We start from the raw sequence: 22907 nt of genomic DNA on the forward strand, positions 1-22907 counted from the left end.
TTCACTGTAAAAGAAGAAGAAGAAAAAACAGATTAGACCAGAAAAGCAGGGCATGAAGATGCTTCAGGTGTACAGATATTACACTTCACTTTTTGATGTACTTTCATTCATTAACTCGCTTTTCTGCACACACGTGCAGGGACACCATCTTTAACCCAGTCTGAAAAAAAAAGGAAATTAACAAGGAGACAGGCAGAGATTGATTTTAATAGAAGATAATCGTATGAGGAAATGTTACAGAATTATTTGATTTATCATAACTTTAACAATTTATCTACAATGGTTTCCCCCTTTTTATGCCCCCCTTTTTTCATATCCTCAAAGAAATGATGCAATTATGATGAAACCATTTTTCTGGAAGGGTTTCCGCTCAATATTTTTGCAGAATTCACTCCCAATGTGACTAAATGGTTGAACACACATGCTCACACAAATCCAGGATGGAAACAATAAAAAAAAAAAAAAAAAAAAGAGCGAGAGAACAAAAAGACCTCTTTTTTTTTATGTTAAAAAAAGAAAACAAAGATCTCCATCAAGTGGAAGAAAAAGCATCACAGAGAGAAAGAGCAAGAGATCATCAAACGCTGTCAGAGAGGCTGGGCCTGTCCACTGCCTTGTGAGGATTGAAATAATGAGTGCGTGCTGGGGGAAATTTACCTCCAATGCCAAATGTAGGCTGCACATTTTTGGGACCAAAGGGCTCACATATCAAAATAAAGTACAGCAAAAAAGCTGAAGCTGAATTATTTTGCAGAATAGATGCTTTAAAGGAGGTAACACACTAGCAGTTGTACAGTGGTGTGCTATAATCCCTTAGGGTGACTTACGTTACATTTGGTGCCTATAGGTTATGTCATATTGTATACGGCATTGTCTCTGACTGAACACACAGGGGACGTTAGCAGATATAGAAGTATTTGATTCCCTTTAAACAACTGGGATCCACAGCGGTCCTTATCTCTGTTAAACCCCCCAGTGATGGAGAGTAGTTCAGTGGTCCGAGGGAGCAGAGCGGCTGGGTTATCTCTGGCCCTCAGCCTGGAGGGAATGAGCAGGTGAACCAGGAATAAAAGCGTCTTTAGGACACAGCACATGCTTGCAGTAGTGCATAGCAGACCACGAGCTGTGCAGCTGCAGCATCAAATGAATTGTGCGGGAATGGGAGAGGGCAAGGCTTCAGAGTGGGTTTGGCGCTCAAACTGTTATCACACCTGACAGTGTCTGGTTTGGGATCCAGTGGTGCACGCGGCATACGTAAGCGGCTGGTCATCTGTAAGGCAGAGTGATAGGGTGTGACGTGTCACACGCCACATTAGGCCCCGCCAGAGGATGTGTTTGACAGACCACAGGAACTTCACTCCAGCAAAAAGCTTTGCCTCCACTCATTGTCAGACCCACTTGATATTTCCAAGCTCAATTGTGGCGTCTTAATTATAGAATATCAACTTTATTGGAATTTCTTCCTTGATTTCAGCACAGAATGTGATTTAAAAAAAATGTCTGCCATTATTTATTATGGAAGGTATTTTAAGTAATTTCACACACATTGCACGGATATAATATATATACACGGATATATATATGGCTATTTGTTTATTGTCTCCACTGTCCATTTTTTACACAACCAAAATAAATGTGTTTCAGTAAATTAAATAACTGACCATACTGTCTTCTATACAAACTGATTGGCCCATCCAACTGTCTGGTGTTGTGACTCATCAGTAAGATAATTAATGTAAATAATGCTGTCACTTTCTATTCTGTAATGTAAATCTGGGATATTCAATCCTGTGTACATGTCAAACAATAAGCGGTATGTCATTAAAAGTTAGTTCTTCAAGCTTCCTCTGACTGATATCTGAGAAACAGTGTTGATAGATAATAAGACATTAGAGAGAGGAAGTTTGAGTATATGGTGTAAAGAAAGCTTTTAATGAGGTGAGTGAAATTTCAGACCCACAGTACTGTGAAAAGTCTTTGGGCATTAGAAGTAAAGTGAGGATCCTATCAAAGATAATGCCGTTAATAATTCTTATTTATCAATTAACTTAATGAAATAAAGAGGAAAAAAACCTAGATTAAATCAATATTTAAGTGTGACTACCTAATTCTTCTAGGCTCACTTGCACACAGTTTTTAAAGCTACATGGCAGGTACGTTGTTCCAGGGACCTTGGAGAACTTCTTCTGTGGATTTAGGCTCTCCATTGCTTTTGTCTCTCCATTTGCTTATACACCGACTTGATGATGTTGAGTTCAGGTGTCTGTGAGGGCCACACAATGTGTTGAAGGACTGCTTGTTGTTCTTGTTGCTGAAAATTCTTTATAACTGTATGGCTGTATGTTTGGGGTTGTTGCCTCATTTTGGTGAGAGAGAGTGTTCAGATGCCTCTCTGGTGAGATGAGATCAAGATGTTTGACAAATCTAATTAACTGTGTTTGTTGTTGGATCCACCTTAACCATAAGAACTAACTAATATCTGCAAATTTTTAAAGAAATATGAGACAGCTACCGGACTTCTATGCTGATAGTGGTTTAACCCTTTCATAATGGAAACATTAATGACAAACTAATAAACTTGCTTATATTGATACTGATGAATCTTATACCATGGATACAGTCCATCAATATACCGTCATTATATTATTATGTGAGGAAATCAAACAAACTTTCGACCATTAATATATCCTCTTTTACTGTTCATAAATACTCACTATTGTCCATTGGTTTTAAAGCAGTACCTTCTGTAAATGCTGTAAATGCTTCTGTAAGAGCTTCTACATTTCAAAATCTAATTTATAGTACACACATGCATACAGTAAGGACTAAACAAGGGACTATATAAGACAAATCTAGAATCATTCAATATAAAAAATATAGAAGGACATGTGAATTGAGTTTATTATATTTCTGTCGACATGTTTCTTTTGTATTAGTAGAAGTTTTGTTTTGTTTTCCTCGTGTCTTGATGAGGTAACACCAGTGATCGCACTCTGCTTGCCTCACTGTTTGCCTCAGTCTTGACCTCATTGACCCCTGCTGTGTGTCTCAACCCTGTAGTGTTCAGGCTGCTCTTGTGATGTCTTACCTGTCATTGTTGAGCTCGGGGGAGAGAGAGCACGGAGACGAGGTGCCCGAGGAGAAGGAAGGACAGACTGGGCAGGCCACCGTGGCCCCAGCCTGGTCCGACTCACTCATCAGTGAGCGCAGTTCCGAAACCTCTCTGACAGATCAGAATAGAAAGCATGCATCACATCATAGCTATGATTCACTACAGCCTCAAGTCCAAGCAGACCCTCCAGGCCCTCAGACCTCTTAATCATCGTGTGTGCCTGAGTGTTTGTGTGTATGTTGTTTAAGGAAGAGACCGAGACAGACAGGGAATGAATGAGCTTGTTTGCATATGACAGCGCTTCTATAAAAGTTGCCCGTGTGTTTTCTGTGTGTCAGAAAGAGTAAACGGCATCTTAACAGGCCCTCAAAATGTCTCCCAGAGCACAGCACTCTACGTTGCGTCAGTTTTTGGTTCATATTTGAGGGAGCGGGGTATTTATTCATATCTGTTTCTTATTCTGTGCTGTTACGATGTGCAGTCAAGGGCATAACTACATGAGTGAAAATGTCATGCGACAATAGGGATGAATATGCATAGCATGTGTGCAGGTCACTTGGTCACATTTGCATATCACAATGTGCCATAAATAATCAAATTAACATTCATTTGCACACACAAACACACAGACAACTTAACAAGGATTCCTGTCCGCAATATAAACAAATCATTTGTCATGTGTCAGAATAGAAAAAGTCAATCAGGTAAAATCCTTTTACAGTTTCAATGTGCTTTATTTCAAATATAAAAGAGAATAGTTTAAGGCCGTGAACTTGTCTTAATCACCTGCTCTTCACTTTGCACCTCTCTTTCCGTTCCCAGTTGTAATAAACTGAGAAGACTCAGCCAACATCCTGAGGAGTGAAGTGTTAAGTGTGTGCTGGCGTAATCTGACAGAATTTATTTAGAATGCAGGTCTTTACTAAAGCTGTGCCTGAAGCAGCTGCCGGGTCCTGTCTTCACACTTAACAGGAGTATTTGTTCACCTACAGTAACTCCACGCACACATGCAAACACAAACATGCATACACACGTGCATGCATCCATTTGGGCAAATGCAACTGTAAACACAAACATGCACGCACAAATACACATGATTTGCGCCTATACTGTACACACACAAACAGACACAGGTGCCTGAGTGTGCAGCCTTGCTCGTCAGTGTGGGTTAAGCTCCAGGAGATTAGCTGCACAATAATGGAATTCAGTGGAACACCCAGTATGTTTCCTCTGTTGTCATTTCTGCGTAAGAGTAGGAAAACAAATAACTCCATTTGATGTCGGCAGAAATTTTCATTTGTCAGCTATTATCAAAGTCCCACAGCATAAACTCCTGCATAAAGAGGTCCAGGGTAGTGCACGGGGCCCTTTGGGTAGGGAATCCATGAGGAAGCCTAATGGCTTCACTGGTGAAGAGCTTCACTGGAGAGCTAGTCCTTCCTCCCACTGGCTTCACATCAGGGCACAAGATCATCCAGACCCCCACTGTGCATGACATCCACGCAGAGTAACATGTCCTGCTCACCATGTGGAATTTCTCCCCTTGGCAGACGTTTGGCATCAGCTATTCAGTTCTGGAAATTAGCCCGGTTCTGAAAATATTTGATTAAAATTAGTATACACTTTTCAAATGTTTTAACATTTTCAGAAAATCCAGGTACAGTCTACGCTTCTGTGTAAACAGACACACTTGGAATTTAGATCATGTGTGAAATTTCTAGACAAAAAACAATGCAAAAAGATTGCTGTTTCTTTTCTGGATGTCTTCCGCGCCCTGATTCTTTTTTTAAGTGTTTCACTTCGCCTGTTCCCCGGCCTGATTTGCATTCAGTTTTTGACCCAGGCAGTAATCTACAGTGACTCCCCCATAAGCCTCTGGCACATTTGGGAGATGTTATAAGCTGTGACAAAAGACAAGAAGCGCAAGAGCAAACTGAAGGTAGCAGGGGACAGTCTACTGATTAGCTAAACTTGTCCTCTTTATCGTGACGTTAAATTCACACTCTCAGAGATTCATTTTAATCACAGTTGCTCCTCTGCAATATTCCTTGATTGAAAATGCTATCTGCTGTTTGGATTATACAGAAAAATACAGTTTCCTTCTATAATCCAAATGGAGGATAGGCACTGTTGTACAGAAATACAGAAGAGAAATTCAGCAGTAGGAATATTGACATTAGACGACAGGTTTCTTCATATGTGGTTCATGGTTGGTTCATGAGCTGCTGAGAGATGCAGGATGGGGGAAGGGCAAAGCTATGTGAAAGTTAACTGAAGCCCATTTTGAAGGGTTTGTATAAGTTGCAGGACAGAATGATTTGTTCATTTAAACTCATAGATATTCTTACAGGAAGGATAATAAGCTCATATGATTTGTGACAGTGTAACCTCGTAGGCATTGGCTTCAGAATCTGATGTTTGCATGTGTACCATCATCATATGCTTTGTTTGCCTTGGAGCCCTGCGCCCTGAAATAACCACCAGCCAATATTTGCTATGTCATAAGAGCACATGATGAAACAGCAAAAATCTGGGAATCCACAGTTTCATGTCCCAGATTGCACCCATAAATCGCAGATCTCATCCAGCTGCACATCATAAATGTATGCATAATATGAAGGCAGCAGTGCAGTGCATGTGCAAAAAAGATCCTTAAAAGTGAATCGGTAAACAAGTTAATTTCAGCAAGGTTTATATTCAGATTGGAAAATGGAGCCCGATTAGCATATATGCAGAGAGGCTTTGCAGGCTTGACATCCTCTCAGCCCCTCTGCTGGAAATAGCCATGCACACAACATCCTCTGATTACATTGATATGTAGATTCATGCATCTGCAAAGATTAGTTATTCATTAATGTATTTGCTTTGAATTCTCGCGTGAGCGTACCTCAGACAGAAGTCTTGGGAAAACCAAATGTATCTAAAGGAAAAATGTCACAAGTGATCACGTAAAATCCACATAAAAAAATATGCAGGTTCGGTGACCCACAACAACATAAATCCAATCGGGCATTATGATTAAGAAAATCCTTTGCACTAGGGTTAAAAACAGAGAAACATAATTATCAGCCTTTTCATCTTCACAGCAGAACTAGTTTTTCTTGCTCTAAGTGGGCTATGAGGATTAATCATGGCAGTCTGTGTGAGTTTATAAGCTGTAGCGTTCTGTCATCCTTTCATAAAGGCATCATGGATCACCAGTTTGCTTCTTCAGTGTCCTCTCTTGCAGCCACACTGCAAGCACTTTTCAACTTTAAAAATAGGCTCGCGACAGAGAGTGCCAAGAAATGCTAAACACCAAACAATGTCCCCTTGCTCAGATCTGGCCATAAAAGAGCTGATCAGCCCAGAGACGCTTCGCTCTACATGACAAAAAAATAGTATCACAAATAATTATAGCCATCTATACCAATTAATGTGTGCAGTGGTGGTGGGTAATGCACAGTATAGGTTTATTGTCAGGTTTATTCATATACCCCTTAATCACTGAGTCAGTGGGCTTCAAATCGACCATGTTATGAAACAGGTAATGAAAAGGAAATTCCCCAGACTTTCGGGGGTGTTCCCTTCATTTGCATGTCGAGGCTAAAAAGAGAAAACCGACAAAAATGAAAAGCAGTAATACTGCTCATGTAACAATCCAGGCTGTTTAGGAAATCAGCTGCAGTTTAGCCATCTAAAGAAAAAATTGTACTCTGAGATCTGTGAGCCGTCAAACTTTGGTCATGCAAAAGTGTCAGCTGTAGGAACAAAGTTGGCCAAATATGGACAGGTTAGGTGTTTCTTAAGACAAACAGCTGGCCACTAGCTTTCTGCAAAATTTGTGACCCAAGCAAAATATGACGTCTTATTTTTTGTTTAACTAAATACAAACTCTATTTTCCATAATAAATCACAATATGTCAGTATGATAAGGTCAACCAAGGATAGAAAAAAAAAAGGAAGTTAAGAAATAGGTCAACAATTTATACTTCTACTCTGGTAGATGAACATACATTTTGGACGCTAATAAAACTCAAGAAATGTAAACAAATGTCAAATCTTTCACTGCTGAAGCTGCGGAAAATTGTTTGCCTGAACCTGAGACTAATCGTGCTCGGCAAGATTGTTCCCGACTAATCAAGAGCGTCCTCTTCCTGTCCTCCCCGGCCGAAAATTATGATCTATGACTCGTATGCACGTAAGACATCAGTTTGGGTTGTCTCAGTGGTGACTGGTTTTCGTAGGTAATGATGCTAAATTACACAACTGGGAATAAAGGAGGCTCCTAAGTCATCCATCACGGGCTCGTTTATATGAGCTGCCATTAGGGGCACATTATTCAAACCCCAGTCCACTCGAACACATAGTTTTCTGTCCCTGACCTATCTCTCTTTCTGCCTTTTACACACACACACACACACACACACACACACACACACACACACACACACACACACACACACACACACACACACACACACACACACACAAACAAACGGGCGACTGGAGGGGACATCTCATTCTTTTATCCATGGCGAGTCATTGTGGTGGTGTCAGCTGGTGCCGTCTCTTTTATCACACTGGAAGCTAATGGAAGCAACAATTGCAGGAGGTGGGGGAGAAGATGCAGGCACACACACACGCACACGCACACGCACACGCACACGCACACACACACACACACACACACATAAATACACACTGAGCCATAAGAGGTTGGGGAGATGGGGCGGGTGGGCACACCAGGGGCCCCGAGGCAAGAGCTTTTTTGTGGTGATGTTTTCCTTGCTTGCTGAGGCCTCTCTATCAGCTTGTGTTTCTGACACTCAATAAACCACAAGGAAGGGCTCCAGACATTCTCTTTTGATGCCCAGTTTTTTTTTTCTTTTTCCTGTAAGGATTATTTTCCTTTTTACCCCCATGGTAGAGTTACATACTTCAACCAGAACTACAGAGGAGAGGTTTTATTTAGTTTTACACGTCCCACCTGGCCTCATTCTAAAATAAACAGAAAAAAATGAATCCAGCTACACAACACGTTGTATTTTCTCCACCTAATCCCTCCATGTCATTTTATTGCTCTAACATTCTCTTATTGACTGGAAATACTCTATGGACAGGCTTTATTTGCAAGAGAGGGAACAACAGCCAATTACTGCAGGAGGATTCAGTGCAGCATACATCTTTTGATAGGATAGTTGGAGTTGACCTAATTTTCTGGTAACAGTGTTACCAGAAACACTGTCTCTGGCTCCGACGTTAAACACACATGCTATAAGGGACATATGCCAGGCATGTATTGTATTTATATTTTCTATAACTCTTTATTTTTTCCGTCTTTTTCTGTTTGTATAACATAACAATCGTGCTTTATCATGTGACACCATTTAGATACATATCATGTTTATATTATGTTTTACATTAGGCAGTGAGACAGTTAAAAATATACAAAACAATATTGTTTTACTAGACATAGTTTCTATTTTTAATATATTCGTCAGTATCTTCATTGTCATCATCATTTCGTATATTTCTGTAAGATATGTGCTTTAGCTTCTGTGATCAAAATATTATTGCAGAAAACAGCAACTCCATTTTTTCAACATTTAGACAATAACTTCCAATGTATTACAGACATTCACAGTTACATGTTTTACACAGTACAGTTTTACAACAAAGTTCCAGAGAAAACTGTGGTAGAGTAACTTTATACAAAATTCACAGGACATGAACTGTAGCCATTTCACATTTTCGCTCAGTTGTTTTGCTTTTCAAAGTAAACATGTTCTGTTCAAACCAGATGCCTTTCACAGTAGCTGCCATAGAAGCAAACTAACATTGTCCTAACACGCCATGGCAAAAGTCTGGGGAAATTAAAGCTTTGTGCTTTTCACTTGTAAAGCAAAGACAACACAAACAAAAAGAGAAACAGACCACTTGCTTACTGGCCTGCACTTATACATCTACATATGTATTGCTGAATACATACTGATCAAACTATAATTGATCATGACACATAAAGAAAAAAAAAATCATGAAACACAGAATTGGTCCAGGTTTTTGTGCTAGCATACAAAGTGGTATTTTATAGTTCTGCCCAGTCATGTAAACAGACTATGGCTTGGATGAAATTGGTGTACTGGCTTAAGGCCTTCTCTGTTCTTCTTCTTCTTTTGTTTGTCAGGAGACATTTCAGATTTTTTTTTACTGATGTTCCTGAGGAAAGCATGCAAAACGTAAACAGGATTGACTGTAAGCATTAAGGGATAGTCAATGTTTTGTAAATCATTTTTCTAACCCTGTGCTTTTTTTTCTTGTACTTCTTTGTACCCTGTGCTTTGCCAACCGAATACTAAATGGCATAGTTTTTGCTTTTGTCTGCCTATTGATTTTGGTCCTCCATCACAACACATATAGTATAAAACATCCTAAAAATAATTCTAAAAATGTTTTGATCACATAAAAGTTTTCTCTGTTTTGTTTTTTTTACTGAAAAAAAGATAAAGAAAACAGAAGAAAAAATAACAGTCTCTCTCACAAAATCTTTTGCAACAAATACTGGATTTCTCCAGAGCTTCTAAACATGAACTTCTTATTGGCATTGTGCTTACTCAGAGCTCCCCGTTCGCCTTGTGGCCTGTATTTTACCTCACAGAGAGCAACCTTTGGAAAAGAGACAACTGTGTGAGGTTTAGTAAACATCCACAAAAAAAATTGACGCCATCCCTTGCACTCTTCAATGATGTCAATTTTGTTCACTACTTCATCTACTATATTCACACGGTATTTACTTGATTCATGAAGATATTCAACAAATCTCTAATCTATATCTCTAAGGTTTTTTTTCTTTTCTCACAGTATTACACAGTATGTTTAATTTTTTTTATTCTGAATTACGGTTGTATTTGCGAACACTAACAGTCTTTGATGTTGTTTTCAGAATGCAAACCAACAATAAGACATCATTGGCTTGGTTTACAAATGCAGAAAAAATTTGACATGGTCTGAAAATTGTTTTGATCACATATTGCCCCTGGAGGTAGGTGAATCAATTATAATCTTGGAAGTCCTTTGTAATGTTCTCTTTTGTCTACATGCTCCATGAGGGTTTCTTTGTTGTCTACACATTGGCCTCAGCATTGGTCAGGTTAGAGGTCGGGCTTGTTGGGTTTGGGGGATTAACAGGCTCTGTTGGGCTAGTAGGATTGGGTGGTGGGCTGGTCGGGCTGACAGTTGTGGTGATGGTGGGATTAGCCGGACTGGCCGTGGTGGTTGTGGTAGTAATGGTGGTGGTAGGACTTGTCGCCGGGTTCACCGGGCTAGAGGCACTGGCTGGATTAGCTGGTGCGGAAGCCGGGTTAATGGGCGTCACAGAGCTGGTTGAGTTGACAGGAGCCGGGTTGGTTGGGCTCGCAGGGTTTGAGGGAGCCGGGTTGGCAGGGCTGGCGGGATTGGCAGGGCTGGACAGGTTAGCGGTGTTGGTCTCGGCTTGTTGCTCAGGTCCATTCTCTTGGCATCGCCTGACAACTGCAGGAGGCTGAAGCATTATCCGAAGTCGCTGGTGGAGAAACACAAATTTATTACATAAGAGAAACGGTATGTGAGGTTACGCAGTCAGATTACGTGTTAAACTAAAGCTACGGCAACACAAACTGTCAAAATCCATGATATTCATGTACGGAATTTCCTTCTTACCTCTTTGTAAGTACCCTTGAGCCCGAGATACATATAGATCATGTATCCTGGTATGAGAATCATGGAGGACATCGCCATGAGCCAGCCTACTCCCTGGCCCCAGCCTGGGAACACATAGTCTCCCATCGTGAGAGGAACCATTTGTACGGCACTGAACAAGAACACCCCCTGTGGGAGACATGAGACGCTTTATGCATCCTGACACCACTGTCTACGGGCAGCGCTGCCTCAGCCCGACATGGCTGCAGGCAGGTAATATTGACTTTATTTATTGTTTCATTTTTCATGTCATGACTTTAGATGTACTGTTCTATTAGTTCAGAGAACTTACACCGACAATGAGAGGGGTGAACACGACCCAGCACAGCTTCCACCATATACAGGGCTTGTAGCCAATCATCTCCTGGATGTTGTCGTAGAACTTGTTCACACCTGCGAGACAAATGAATCTATGATCAAAATATTCATATCCAATTTATTTCAATTTGCTGCTGGCCTGCCATGCATGATGATGAGGACGGTGAGGTGGAACACATGAGTGCTCATGACCTTGAGGCTGAACAGTGTTTGAAGCTGCAGAAACGTCTCTGGGTAGGTGTGACATTTTCTAACCTTCATATTTAACCCACCCTCCCCCAACTTTTCGCACGTGATGTTTGGTGAAAATGTAAAAAGAAATATATATATATTTTTTTATGGAAATTTTGTTCTTTTCTTTTGCTACATTACTTGAAACACGGATAATACACACCGTAGAACCAGGATATGGAGATGCATTCAAAGAAGACCAAGAACAGCAGACACATTCCACTGGCAGAGTAGTAGTCAAACAGTTTGAACACATAGATTCCACCCTGGTCACAGAAAAATGGATAAGTGTTATAAAATATTTAATATGCAGATATAATCTGGTATTGTAATTTATTAAGAGGAAAAAAAAAATCACAAATTAAATGGCATCTTTTAGACTACATAAGTGCATGAATTCTACAAGTAAATTCTGATTAAAATTTATTTTTTTCTTTATACTAATTTTTGTAATCAGGTGCCATGAAGAGCCCCATGAGAGAGCTGCCCTGCTGTACCTGTGTGATGTTTGAAAGTCCGATCAAATAGGACACCAGACAGACAGCAGCGATGAAGATCTCTCGTCTACCACTAAGAGCTCTCGGAAACTCATCCATCAGAGCCGTGATGAAGCCTTCAACAGTGCAGAACTGAAGGACAGAATCATAGAAACAGCATTAAGCAGAGGTATGAATATATGCACTATTTGCACCTTGCTGCTATTCTTTGACATAAAATGTTTTTAATACGTAGGGTATATCTACCTATTTTGTTGAGGTCTGTGAATATTTTACAAAATGATTTCTGTCCCAGAGGACCTTCACTTTACTGGTTAGACTGACTGATGATGACAAATGACAAAGAACTGCAGTGTGCACTAAACCACAGGACAAAAACACAAACATCCTTTAAATGTCTGAGGATCCACTTCTTGGAGGCCATTTTGGTAAAAGCCCTGATATGCAAAAGCCCTGTTGCTATGACAGTTAGAATAGGGTTCAAATTTATGTCTTTTACTTTGAAGTGCTGGTGGTCACAGCCATTGTATTACTGCGTATGTTTTTTTTTTAATCACTCTGGCCTCATTTAAACCCAGATATTATCCACAAAATAAAGAAACACAGACGGTGGAACCTGCGGGCACATGGAGGTGATAAAACTGCATTAAAAATACTTGACAGCTGATGTTGAAGCCCAGCTAAAACTGCCCACAAGAAGCAAATTGCATGCTTATCATGCAGAGAGCAGGGGTGAGCTGCATGATATGTACCTGCGTTTAAATATTTAGGTCAGCCCATGAGCAGATCATCTTCAAGTCCCTTACCTGGCTGTCTATCCCCAGCATGAGCAGCATGGAGAAGAACAGAATGGCCCAGAGAGGAGACACAGGCAACTGGGTTACAGCCTGTGGGTAGGCCAGAAAAGCTAAGCCAGGACCTGGATAGTAAATAGAAAAATTTTATTTCATCAGGGACAATTATTGTTCTATTTTGATAACTGCAAACACACATTTTCACATGGAAATGTCGACAAAAGCTGTGTTTAGCAGTCAGTATCAATGACAACGCACCTATTTTGTGCAAAGGCAGAACCATTACAGAAGAAATCAGTCTGTAGTTACCTGAAGCTGCTACATCGGCAATGTCTTTCTTTGTCACATGTGCCATGAAGCCAACAATAGAGAAGATTACGAAGCCAGCAAACATGCTGGTACATGAGTTGATACAGCACACAATGATAGAGTCTCTGGGGAGAGGAAATATAACATCGGGTCGTTGTCAAAGATTTAAAATGACTCTCTTTTTTTTTTTACTTCTTTATTTATTGAACTTCCCTTTCAACCAAGTCTAAAAGAATAATCAATGCTTTTTATTCTTTTTGATCATATATATGTTTAAAAGAAATGCAATCTTATAACAGATAAAAAAAATAAATTAATTTAACTCATATCAATTAATACATTTCTCATATATTTTCATGGAAATAGATGTGATGGAAAGGTAGAGCCATCTAAAACAAGCCCACAAATTGCACAAAATGAATACAACTATTTTTATGTAACTGATTGTTTATGTGACCCAGAACCATGGGGCTGCTGGAGAAAACACTCTGCTGGAAAAAAAAAAAAAAAATCTTTTTTTTTTATCCAGTATGCAGAGCAAGAGAAAGAAACAGCCTTCTCCTTGGATTATTATTATATTCCTGCCAGGAACTCACATTTATAAGACCTTTTTAAGGGCTCTTACCAAGTATCCTTGAATAAGATCTTATGGTGTATGATATAGCAGCAATTTAATTACTGCTATGTCACAGCTGTAATGATTTTCTCTCATGTATCAAATTCAGCAGCGTTCTCTGTCAATGCCTTATAGATTACATCCTGTTCAGGAATCATCCCCAGTCTTACCTGTAAACATTGTTATTGAAAGGGTTGTAGCTTCCCAGAGCTATAAGTGACCCCAGTCCCAATCCATAGGAAAAAAAGATCTGAGTAGCTGCATCCAGCCATACCTGACAAAAGGAAATGAGAATATAACTGCGTGAGGCCCAGTTCTGTTCACTCAAGCATGCATTACATAGGTATGAGTCATACAATAATATGTCATTACCTCAGATTGTTTGAGCTTTTCAAAGTTAGGGGTGATATAGAATAGAATTCCCTCTCTAGCTCCAGGTAGAGTCACCCCACGGCAGAAGAGAATAAACAGCATGAAGTACGGATACGTAGCTGAGAAGTAAACAACCTATAAAATGTGAGACGGTTATCAGCAGGGTAACATCTTTGCATTTAAGGATATATATGGTGCATGGAATGGTGAATTATTTTCATGAAGTTTTGTTGATATTTACTGGATTTTTGTATTAAAAAAAACTATTAAAAGGACCAAATATTCAGCAAATAAATCACTGCACCTTCACTTTGAATCAGCTCTCTGTCTCAGTGCATTTATGGCTCTGTGCAGGCACTTTGTGAGCAAAATGCGGAGGAGGAAGGGATATTTTGTCACCAAAACTAATTTTATTTGCTATGGTCATGTGATGAACTAGACTTTCAAAATGTGGCACAACAAGGGAGAGAAGCTGCTCCAAGTGAAAGGAGAGGACAAAACCAGATTGTAGCGTATGGCTGTTTGTTGCTCCTCCTATCATGAATCCACACTCAGTGAAGACAATGTGTCAGGAGGATTGGAATTAGAGGAGCCACCATGAGGCAGAGCAGGATTAGTGAACACAAGTTTTTGGTGTCTCTTCTCTTATTTTAAAATCAATCTGGACAATGCTGACTGCAACCTGAATGATTGATGAGGTGATATTAGATTGATTAATATTGCATAGCTGTCACATACTGCTCCTCATTGGGAACCAGTATAGCATAAGAGGTGTTGGGCAACCAAATCTGGCGACCATCTTACCTTCCCTGTCCAGCCAACCCCTTTCCAGATACAGAAGTACACAAGAACCCAGGCGATGGCCAGTGTTATTGCCAGTGGCACTCGAAGCTGGCCTGGTTTTTCCAAGCCATCAGTCATTTCAAGCATGTTGCGCCTATAAGTCAGAGCAGACAACAATAAGACTATTATACACACAAGAAAATAACTGTGCAGCAGAGGAAGCTGTCTTTTGTGTAGCTCGGGAATGCATGCAGGAGAGTTTAAAGTGCTGCTTTTGTGAAAAGCAAGAGAGCAGTCAATATCTTACTCCCAAAACTCCAACACTGAACTGGTGAGATTGGTGGTATCTGCAATGGAGTAGTTTGTATAACATCTGTCTGTGTTCCATGGATTGTTACATGAGCTCCATGGAAGATCCTGAAAAACCAAAAAATTTAAGTGTTTTTCTTTCATCTTTGACAAACTTTGGGATCAGAAAATTCTCACAGGTATCAGAGGCTACATTCACAATGAACAACCTTGACCTTATGCTGGTAGAAGCTTTTAATGAATCACGTGAGAACACTGTGTTATACTTACAGCGGTGAAGGAGTTGTACAGGTAGTAAATGGCCCAAGAAATGATTACAATGTAGTAAATGTTAAGCCAGAAAGACAGGACAGCTGCTGCAAGGCCCACACCTATCATGGAAAAATTGATTAATGTAGTAAAATGATCATGTGACCTCCATAAATCCTGCAGGTCACAATTATCTCTATGAAAGCATCGAATATAAATATTTTTCCAGTGCAGATTGTTACAAAACCGATATTTTAGATAGGTCTGGTACAAAGACACATGTATTTTATATTTTGTTAATATACCTTTAAACATAGGAGCCAGTTTCCACACACCAAGCCCTCCAATTGATGTGTATTGACCAAGGGCGGTTTCCAGTAGGAACAAGGGGACCCCAGCAAATATGAGGGTCAAAAAATAGGGAATCAAGAAGGCTCCTGGATGGACAAAAGTACATCAAGTTATGCAATTAAACAATGACCAATCCCACTGCACTGACGCACTACTTAAAACACCGCAGCACAACGTCTATTAATTAGGGTTGCAAATGTAGGTGATATTCATTCTTTTTATGTCTTCTACACGGTCAATTAGCTCGACTATGTGCATAATAGCGCTGAATGGGCCGTGCAGTTTGTTTAAATTAGCAGTGAAAATAATGTTTACCTCCACCGTTTTTTCCACAGAGATAGGGAAATCTCCACACGTTTCCCAGTCCAATTGCATAACCAACACACGACAGGAGAAAATCAAATTTTCCCGCCCATGTTTCTCTATCTGGCAACTCCTTTTGCTTATTTTCGGATTTCACGTCCAGTGACTTCGGTTTGTCATTATTAGTGGCCACCTCGTTTAGTTCTGTGACTTGTCCATCCGTTTTGGTGCCGTTCGTCGCCATGTCTCTGGATTTGGCAGAGGTCCTGGCAGTCGAACGGGAGGCTTCAGCACCAGTCCACGTAGACAGCAGCTTCGCGGTTTTTAGACCTAACCTTTGGAACCAAATGTCTGGAGATGAAGCCTGTGCACACACGGCTCCTCAGTCGCCGTTAACCTGGAATCGTGAATAGAGTAATTTGGGTTTTTTTTCAGGGGGCGCAGAAAATATGGTCATTTATGAGACAAATATGGACACATTTTGCAATACATTCATTTAATCCCTGGCAGGTGCAGTAGAACAATGCCAATTAAATCCAAACATACACTGTTTAACTTTGAAATATGCATTTAAAAACGCAGACTAATGCATCTGGATCATTTGGCACCCTGACAAAATTTTCATTCATATCGGACTCAACAAACACCGAAAAAAAAACATCGATGGCAAAGTCATGCTGACTTGCCTCCACAACTAAAACACAGACGATACGTAAATTAACAGCAGTCAAAACCAGATCAGCAGACACGGCAGCCTGAACAAAGTCTGCAATTAAATATGCCCCAAAAGGAAATCGGAAATGAACATTACGGACAGAAACTGAAAAGGAAAACTTTAAGACGAATTACAGGATCCAAAACATGCACTTGAAGCGCAAGACGCACCGTACCAATACCAAATAGCCTATGAGAATTAAGCACAATGAAGTCCACCAATTACCACCGACAGATTCTCCCAACAGTTATCCACATACAGAATTGAAAGCAGCAGGGATACAGAGAGGTCTCAAACAAACTGAAACACAAAACGCATAGTGGAGACAAAGGGATGTCCAATGCGTAAACGCTTTACGCATCAGGCTGCACAAATAGCTGCCTCATTCTATCCGATTAATTGAGAACCGTAAGCGTTTTTAAACGCACAAGAATGCGTCCCCAGATTTGCAACATCCAATAGCAAACAGTAATCAATTCTGCATTTAATTGGGTATAGCATGTAGGTTCAGATATCATCATGCAATCATTACATTGACCCCAGCAACATATTTGTAGTCTCATTCACAGTTTAATCACTCACACTATCGCCGCAAAGACACAAATGAATCATACATTAACCACACTCGTTATGGGGGTTAAAACACGTACACACGCACAGACAGACGCAAGAATTCAGCATCCAGTTTACTCACAATGAATCTGTGATCTGTGCCGCCGAGGATACGCTGTCTGCCACAAATCCCGAAACGAGGTATCCGTAGATTCCTCCTGTGGGTGAAGTTGTAAACTCCCAATATTTCTTGAAACATAAATAGATTTTACTTCCATTAAAAGACTTAAAGGGACCATGCAGCTTTAGAGGTGTCCAAGCAGGAGCTGTCCAGCGGGGAGCAGTGCTGAAGACCAGGAGGAGGAAGAGGAGGAGGAGGAGGAGGAGGAGGAGGCTGAATCAACACGGGCAGCAGCCGCTTCGCCTTGTGCGACTGTCTAACATCAACAACCAGAGACTCAACTCCCATCTACACAGCCTCAATGTCATCTCAAAGTCGCCCCCCCTCACTCCTCCTCCTCATTCTCATCTATAGGCTGTGCTGACATCGCACTTGCCGCTTGTTTGTTTTTAGTATTTCAATTTTTATTTTCCCCTTTTCAATTAATAAAGAGGTATTTACAATTTTGCCTTCATCTCCCAAAGCAAGGCAGCCAAGTTTTGTAACCGACTGAAATAAAGACGAGTGATTAAATTCCCATGGTGCAGATTAGGTGATAAATAATTAGGTTAGAGGCTTTTTCAAAAAACTCTTTTATTTTATCTGAAATGAAGAGTTTTTATTTCACATTGTGAAATAGGATTTTTGGATCCTCATGCGCCCAGCATTACAAAATGTGACCCCCTCCCCCCCCCCCACACACACACGCGAAAACCACCCCTCCTCCCCCCAGTAATAAAAATGTATGATCGAGGTGCAAAATCAAACATATGGGGAGGTAATATAAGCAGCATTATCAGGGTCCAAACGCGTGCTTTTGGAAGGTGAGACCAGTCAGCGGCTGTCTGCAAATCTGGCAAATTGTGATAAAGGGAGCCCGTCAATAAAGGGAGGGAACATTGGCTGGTTGTCTAACGCCTGCCTGTAATCGTCCAAAGCCCGACGTCTTCCACAAATGAGGGGATCATATGAGAAGAATAAACTCGTGGACTATAGGCTCGAAATTTGAAAAAAAAAAAAAGAAATAAAAAACCCGCCAAAAAACCAAAACATGTTTAATGATAGAAAAAACACGCCAGGACGGAGGAAAAATATGAACACATGAAGCAAATCAGCGAAGAGTGGATCCAGTTGTGGATTTTCTTTACTTTTTTTTCTAATGAAAACAACCGGAAAGTAGAAGACAATAACGAAACACATCTTTAAGGAGTAGTTCGTCAATGTGAAGTGCAAAGGTAAGAGATGCCTAGCCGTTGTAATTAGGCCCACTTGTTTGATTTATGTCGCTAAAAGTTTTTCTTGAGCTCAGCTATTTTTTAAATTTTTTTTTTTTTTTTTTTTTTACTTGCTTGATCAGTGATGTCACGTTGGTTACTTATCTGTCCTTTTTGTAACTTGAAGGCTTGTCAGTTCGCCTCCATGCTTGTAGTTTGTTTTCATACTCCACACGTGTTGGCTGGTATCACTTAGTTTCTTGCTAAACATCAGAAAATACACTCTGTTTTTTAATGTCACGGAGTTAAGGAGTAGGGAGTGTACGCTGACTGCGGTGTGAACTGCTGGAAATGCTCTGGCAGAGATCAGGAGCGTTTAGACTCCAGTGTGAATGCTCCTATCACAGGCTGAGAGGGCACCAGATGGCAAACCAATGAGGGGTGAACTAACCTACTAAATGGTACCACATGAAATGCAGCATTTAAAATCCCATCTGGGTTGCCGTCCCTGCGGACATGGAGTGTGAAACATGACACATATTTATACACCTGCTGATGGAGCACACAGGCATGTCCAATAGGCTGGTGACATGTACTCTCAGCCAGCTGACCTCCTAACCCCGCAGCTTTGGTTTGATTCAGCTCAATGCCCTTTTCACCAGCAGCCCCTAGTCTCTTAATTTCAGTTGGAATCCTGGATTTGACTCCTTGTAGATGCTGTATGTGCTCCATTAGGCTGGAATTACTTGTCCTATTTTGTAATGGCTTTCAGAGTATGTCACTGAGATTGAGGCTCTGGTTGCCCCTCTTTACAGGCCCAGTGGCTGTAAAATCATTTTAATGCTGGGGAGGTATTTGCGGGATGATGCAGCCGAAGTGCAGTTCACTTATATCTGAGAATTCGCTCCTGGCTTTTTGTCATTTCTTAAAGGTTTTGTGGACACAATTGTTATTAAATATGTGACTCTATAGACTTCAACACCAGCATCAAAATGATACTGTATGTTTAGAAATTACCTTGGTAAATAACCTACAACTTAATCAAAACAAAAATGCTATACATTGAATCAATGATGGAATATGAAATATATTTAATACTTAAATGTTTTGATTTGGATTTTTAAATAAAAGAACATGTAGAATTTTAAAAAATCCAGGTAAATATAATAGAATTTAACGTAATTTTTTTTATAACAACATCTCAAACAATTTTGAAATACCCTCATGAGAATGATGGCAGGTCACTGTATAAATCTGCCTCCCATTTTCTCCCATCCCTCTTTTTTTAAAATAACCTACCTTGAAATGATTGCGTTAACTGCTCGATAATCTCTATGCAATTGTCTCAGCGTTGCTCAGTTTTCAAATGCATCTTCATGGACTTGTATTTTTCAGCACCACTCTGCAATTTGAGGCCACAAAATGAACTGATTAGCATGATGATTAGTCATTAGTATGCTAATCATAAGCAATTCACATATTTTATTCATAATGTCGCAGAGTTGTTTTTCTCCTTCTGCTGGAATTGTGTACACATCCCATTTTATTTTCATTGTAAACATGCAAGTCAGTCTGAGTAAGAACTGTGATTTTACCTATAGCAAGCTTAGCATTTGTGGATACAATAGCTGATATTGTAGCAAAAGAAAATAATGCTTCAAACCTCTTTTAAGGATATTGAAAAGGTGCTACGTAAAAACAAAAACAACTAAAATACAAAAAAATCGAAACAAAAATATTTACAACACCTTTGTTGTGACAGCAAGTCTGTCTTCTACGGGTATTTAAAATATAAACATGTCTTATTAGGTAATTTCACAAATACTTGCACTGTCAGAAGCCTGAATGTGCAGCCTCGTTTCTGTTGCTGTCTCCTCTTTATTTTCATCAGCCTGTAACCGTGATAGCTGCTGTACATTTTTCTTGTGTATAGTACCACACCGCTGCAGCACCACTTGTGTCTTCATGACAAACGGACTGGCATACATGCATTTCACCAGGGAAGTAATGCATAACTGAATAACCGCTCACTCAGTATTTCTGTGTCGAGCATGAATATAATTTGGTCTCCTCTCCCGGGGATGATTGATGAAATTTACCCCACAACTGCACATGCTGCGCAGAGATACCTGAGACATCCACTGCATGTATACAGCTTATGATATTTTAAGTCACTACACTGTGATCTCTACAGTATATAGCCTCCAAAGATACTGAAATCTCTTGAAGGCTAGATGCTCTTATTTGTCTACGCTTCTTTAGTATAGCGTTTGTTTAGCATGACCTAAATTGCTGTGAAGTGAGTGCCTCAGCAGCTCTCTGTCTCGCCTCTTTCTTTTTCCTTCCCTACGTCTCTCTCTCTCTCTCCGTCTCTTTGTATGCCTCCTGTTCTCTTTCCCTCTCTCTCTCTTACGCACACACACACACAGATGCATTCACACACACAATTTACAAACGAGCAAAACAAGCTGAGATGATTTTTTTTATTTTTTTTTATAACAAACAGCTTTTGCTAGATTATGTACAAGTGTAGTGAAGTATTGTTGGATGTAAGAATCAACGAGGTGGGCTGGCTAATGATATTTCAGGAATATTGAGTCAACCAAATTTGGGGAGCTTTCTGCTTCTCTCCGTGTTTTTTTTTTTTTTTTTTTTTTTTTTTTTTTTTTTTTTTTTTTTTTACATTTTACCCACCTGAAGGGATCGACTACGCAAAGAAGTTAAATCCCACAGCTGTAAAAGACTGTCTTTTCCGTGTTTTGGGATTGGGACGTAGTGTTTGCCAGTCATTCAAAAATGCTATTTCCACAAATCCATGGAATTAGACAGCCATGATTTAGGAGACATTCAGCCTGGCTGCAGCTCTAACATGTTTGGCATCAACCCGTAAATATGCACCGAGCAGGACGGAGACAGGTAGTAGTGCTGATCTGTTGACAGCCCTATGTGACGGCCAGCACACGGTGTGGATTTAGTAAACATATGACCTCCATGATAGCCAGTATGGGGGCATTAAATCGCTTCGAATTTTGTACATGTGTTGCTAGGCAACAGCATAATCGGTCTCCGTCTCACCCTCTTTATATGGCTCTCTACTGGGATTGCTGTGCTTCTATCATTGAAAATGGTTAATTAACTTCTACAAAAAGTCCATTAATGTTGCAGATTAGACTTCTGAGGGTTAAAAAGCACATCTAGGCTGCACAGAAATGTACACCAAAATACAAATGCATGTAAGGGATTAAAAGGACCTTGAATTGAATTATCCTAGAACCGTGCATTTGGTTGTATTCTAGCAATAACATATTTAATGACTGTTATATACAATATTATCAATATCAAGAAGGTTATGTGGCAAAAAAGACACACTGGTTCCAATGCTGTCAAACTAATTTACAGATATAATATGGTTTGACTGACTCTGAAAACAATTGAATAAAAGTGCTATTAAAATAAATGTATGTTCAAACAAAGCATTGTTGCCCACTTTTAGTCAAGGTTTATATGTTCTTTGAACATAACAAACACAAATGTAGCAAATACCTTCTTTTTTTTTTCTTTTTTCTTTTTTTTTATAGAATACATATTGAAAGTTACATTAGTGACAATGACCAGTTATTAAATATTTCTGGACCACAACAATGTAAAACAGTTAATCTCTAGATTAAAGAAAAGTAATCAACCTGAGTACAGAAATATTGGAATAAAGATGCCACAGCACTAAATCTATAGAATCGTGGCTCTACAGAAACACGCAATAAGATTTTCAGTAACTGAAAGTAAATACTTCATCATAACATATCTTTAAATACATTAATATCTATTTGATCACATCAGTTGTTCACATTATATTAATACATAGAACTTGCCCCACAGACGGTTGTGTACAATGAGCTGAACGTCATCATTTCTCCCATTTAAATAAGAAATGACAGGAAGGACATCCTTCTTATTAAAATAATTGGCTGTGTATCTCATTGCCTAACATTAGCCATTAACTCTCAGGAGAGGCCTTAATTGGATAAAAATTTGTGATGTAACACTTGTTTAGATGCTCCCATTTTTCCCCATCTACTCGTTAACAGAGACTCCACACTGATTCTTCTGGTCTTTCATTTAATTTCTACACTCTGTTATAGTCTGTATTCTGGATGTTTCTTAATATGCAGTATGTTGGAAACCACTGAATTCTTACAAAAAACATTTTCAGTGAGGTCAACCTCAACAAACAATTTTGCTAGATATTTTATTTCATTTCTTACTTTGTTTCTTTGTTTGTTTCTGTCTGTCTGTCTGTCTGTCTGTC

General features: G+C 39.7%; 1 protein-coding gene across 1 annotated transcript; it reads right to left on the bottom strand.

Annotated features, from left to right (window-relative positions):
- Window positions 1-8393: 8393 nt before the first annotated feature.
- Window positions 8394-17690, bottom strand: slc6a1a (solute carrier family 6 member 1a). The gene is made up of 15 exons (XM_069141645.1): window positions 17370-17690; window positions 15973-16357; window positions 15612-15743; window positions 15328-15428; window positions 15056-15165; window positions 14770-14902; window positions 13966-14100; window positions 13764-13867; window positions 12978-13102; window positions 12681-12793; window positions 11875-12006; window positions 11541-11643; window positions 11121-11221; window positions 10790-10957; window positions 8394-10652 (listed from the first exon to the last, which is right to left on the bottom strand). Exons 2-15 carry the CDS (start codon window positions 16202-16204, stop codon window positions 10215-10217), a joined length of 2127 nt encoding a protein of 708 aa, XP_068997746.1. The 5' UTR covers window positions 16205-16357; window positions 17370-17690; the 3' UTR covers window positions 8394-10214.
- Window positions 17691-22907: the final 5217 nt, after the last annotated feature.

Source organism: Embiotoca jacksoni, unplaced genomic scaffold (genome assembly GCF_022577435.1).
Source record: "Embiotoca jacksoni isolate LCO1_2020_lvr unplaced genomic scaffold, fEmbJac1.0.p SCAF_9, whole genome shotgun sequence".
Classification (NCBI taxonomy): domain Eukaryota; kingdom Metazoa; phylum Chordata; class Actinopteri; family Embiotocidae; genus Embiotoca; species Embiotoca jacksoni.

What these genes read in the sequence shown, in the direction of transcription:
- slc6a1a (XM_069141645.1), bottom strand. Translation starts at nt 16,204, where the DNA reads ATGGCGACGAACGGCACCAAAACGGATGGACAAGTCACAGAACTAAAC. An exon ending in ACTGGCTCCTATGTTTAAAG is followed by an intron (nt 15,429 to 15,611) that starts GTATATTAACAA and finishes TTTCCATGATAG; the next exon opens with GTGTGGGCCTTGCAGCAGCT. An exon ending in TGCCGATGTAGCAGCTTCAG is followed by an intron (nt 12,794 to 12,977) that starts GTAACTACAGAC and finishes TTTACTATCCAG; the next exon opens with GTCCTGGCTTAGCTTTTCTG.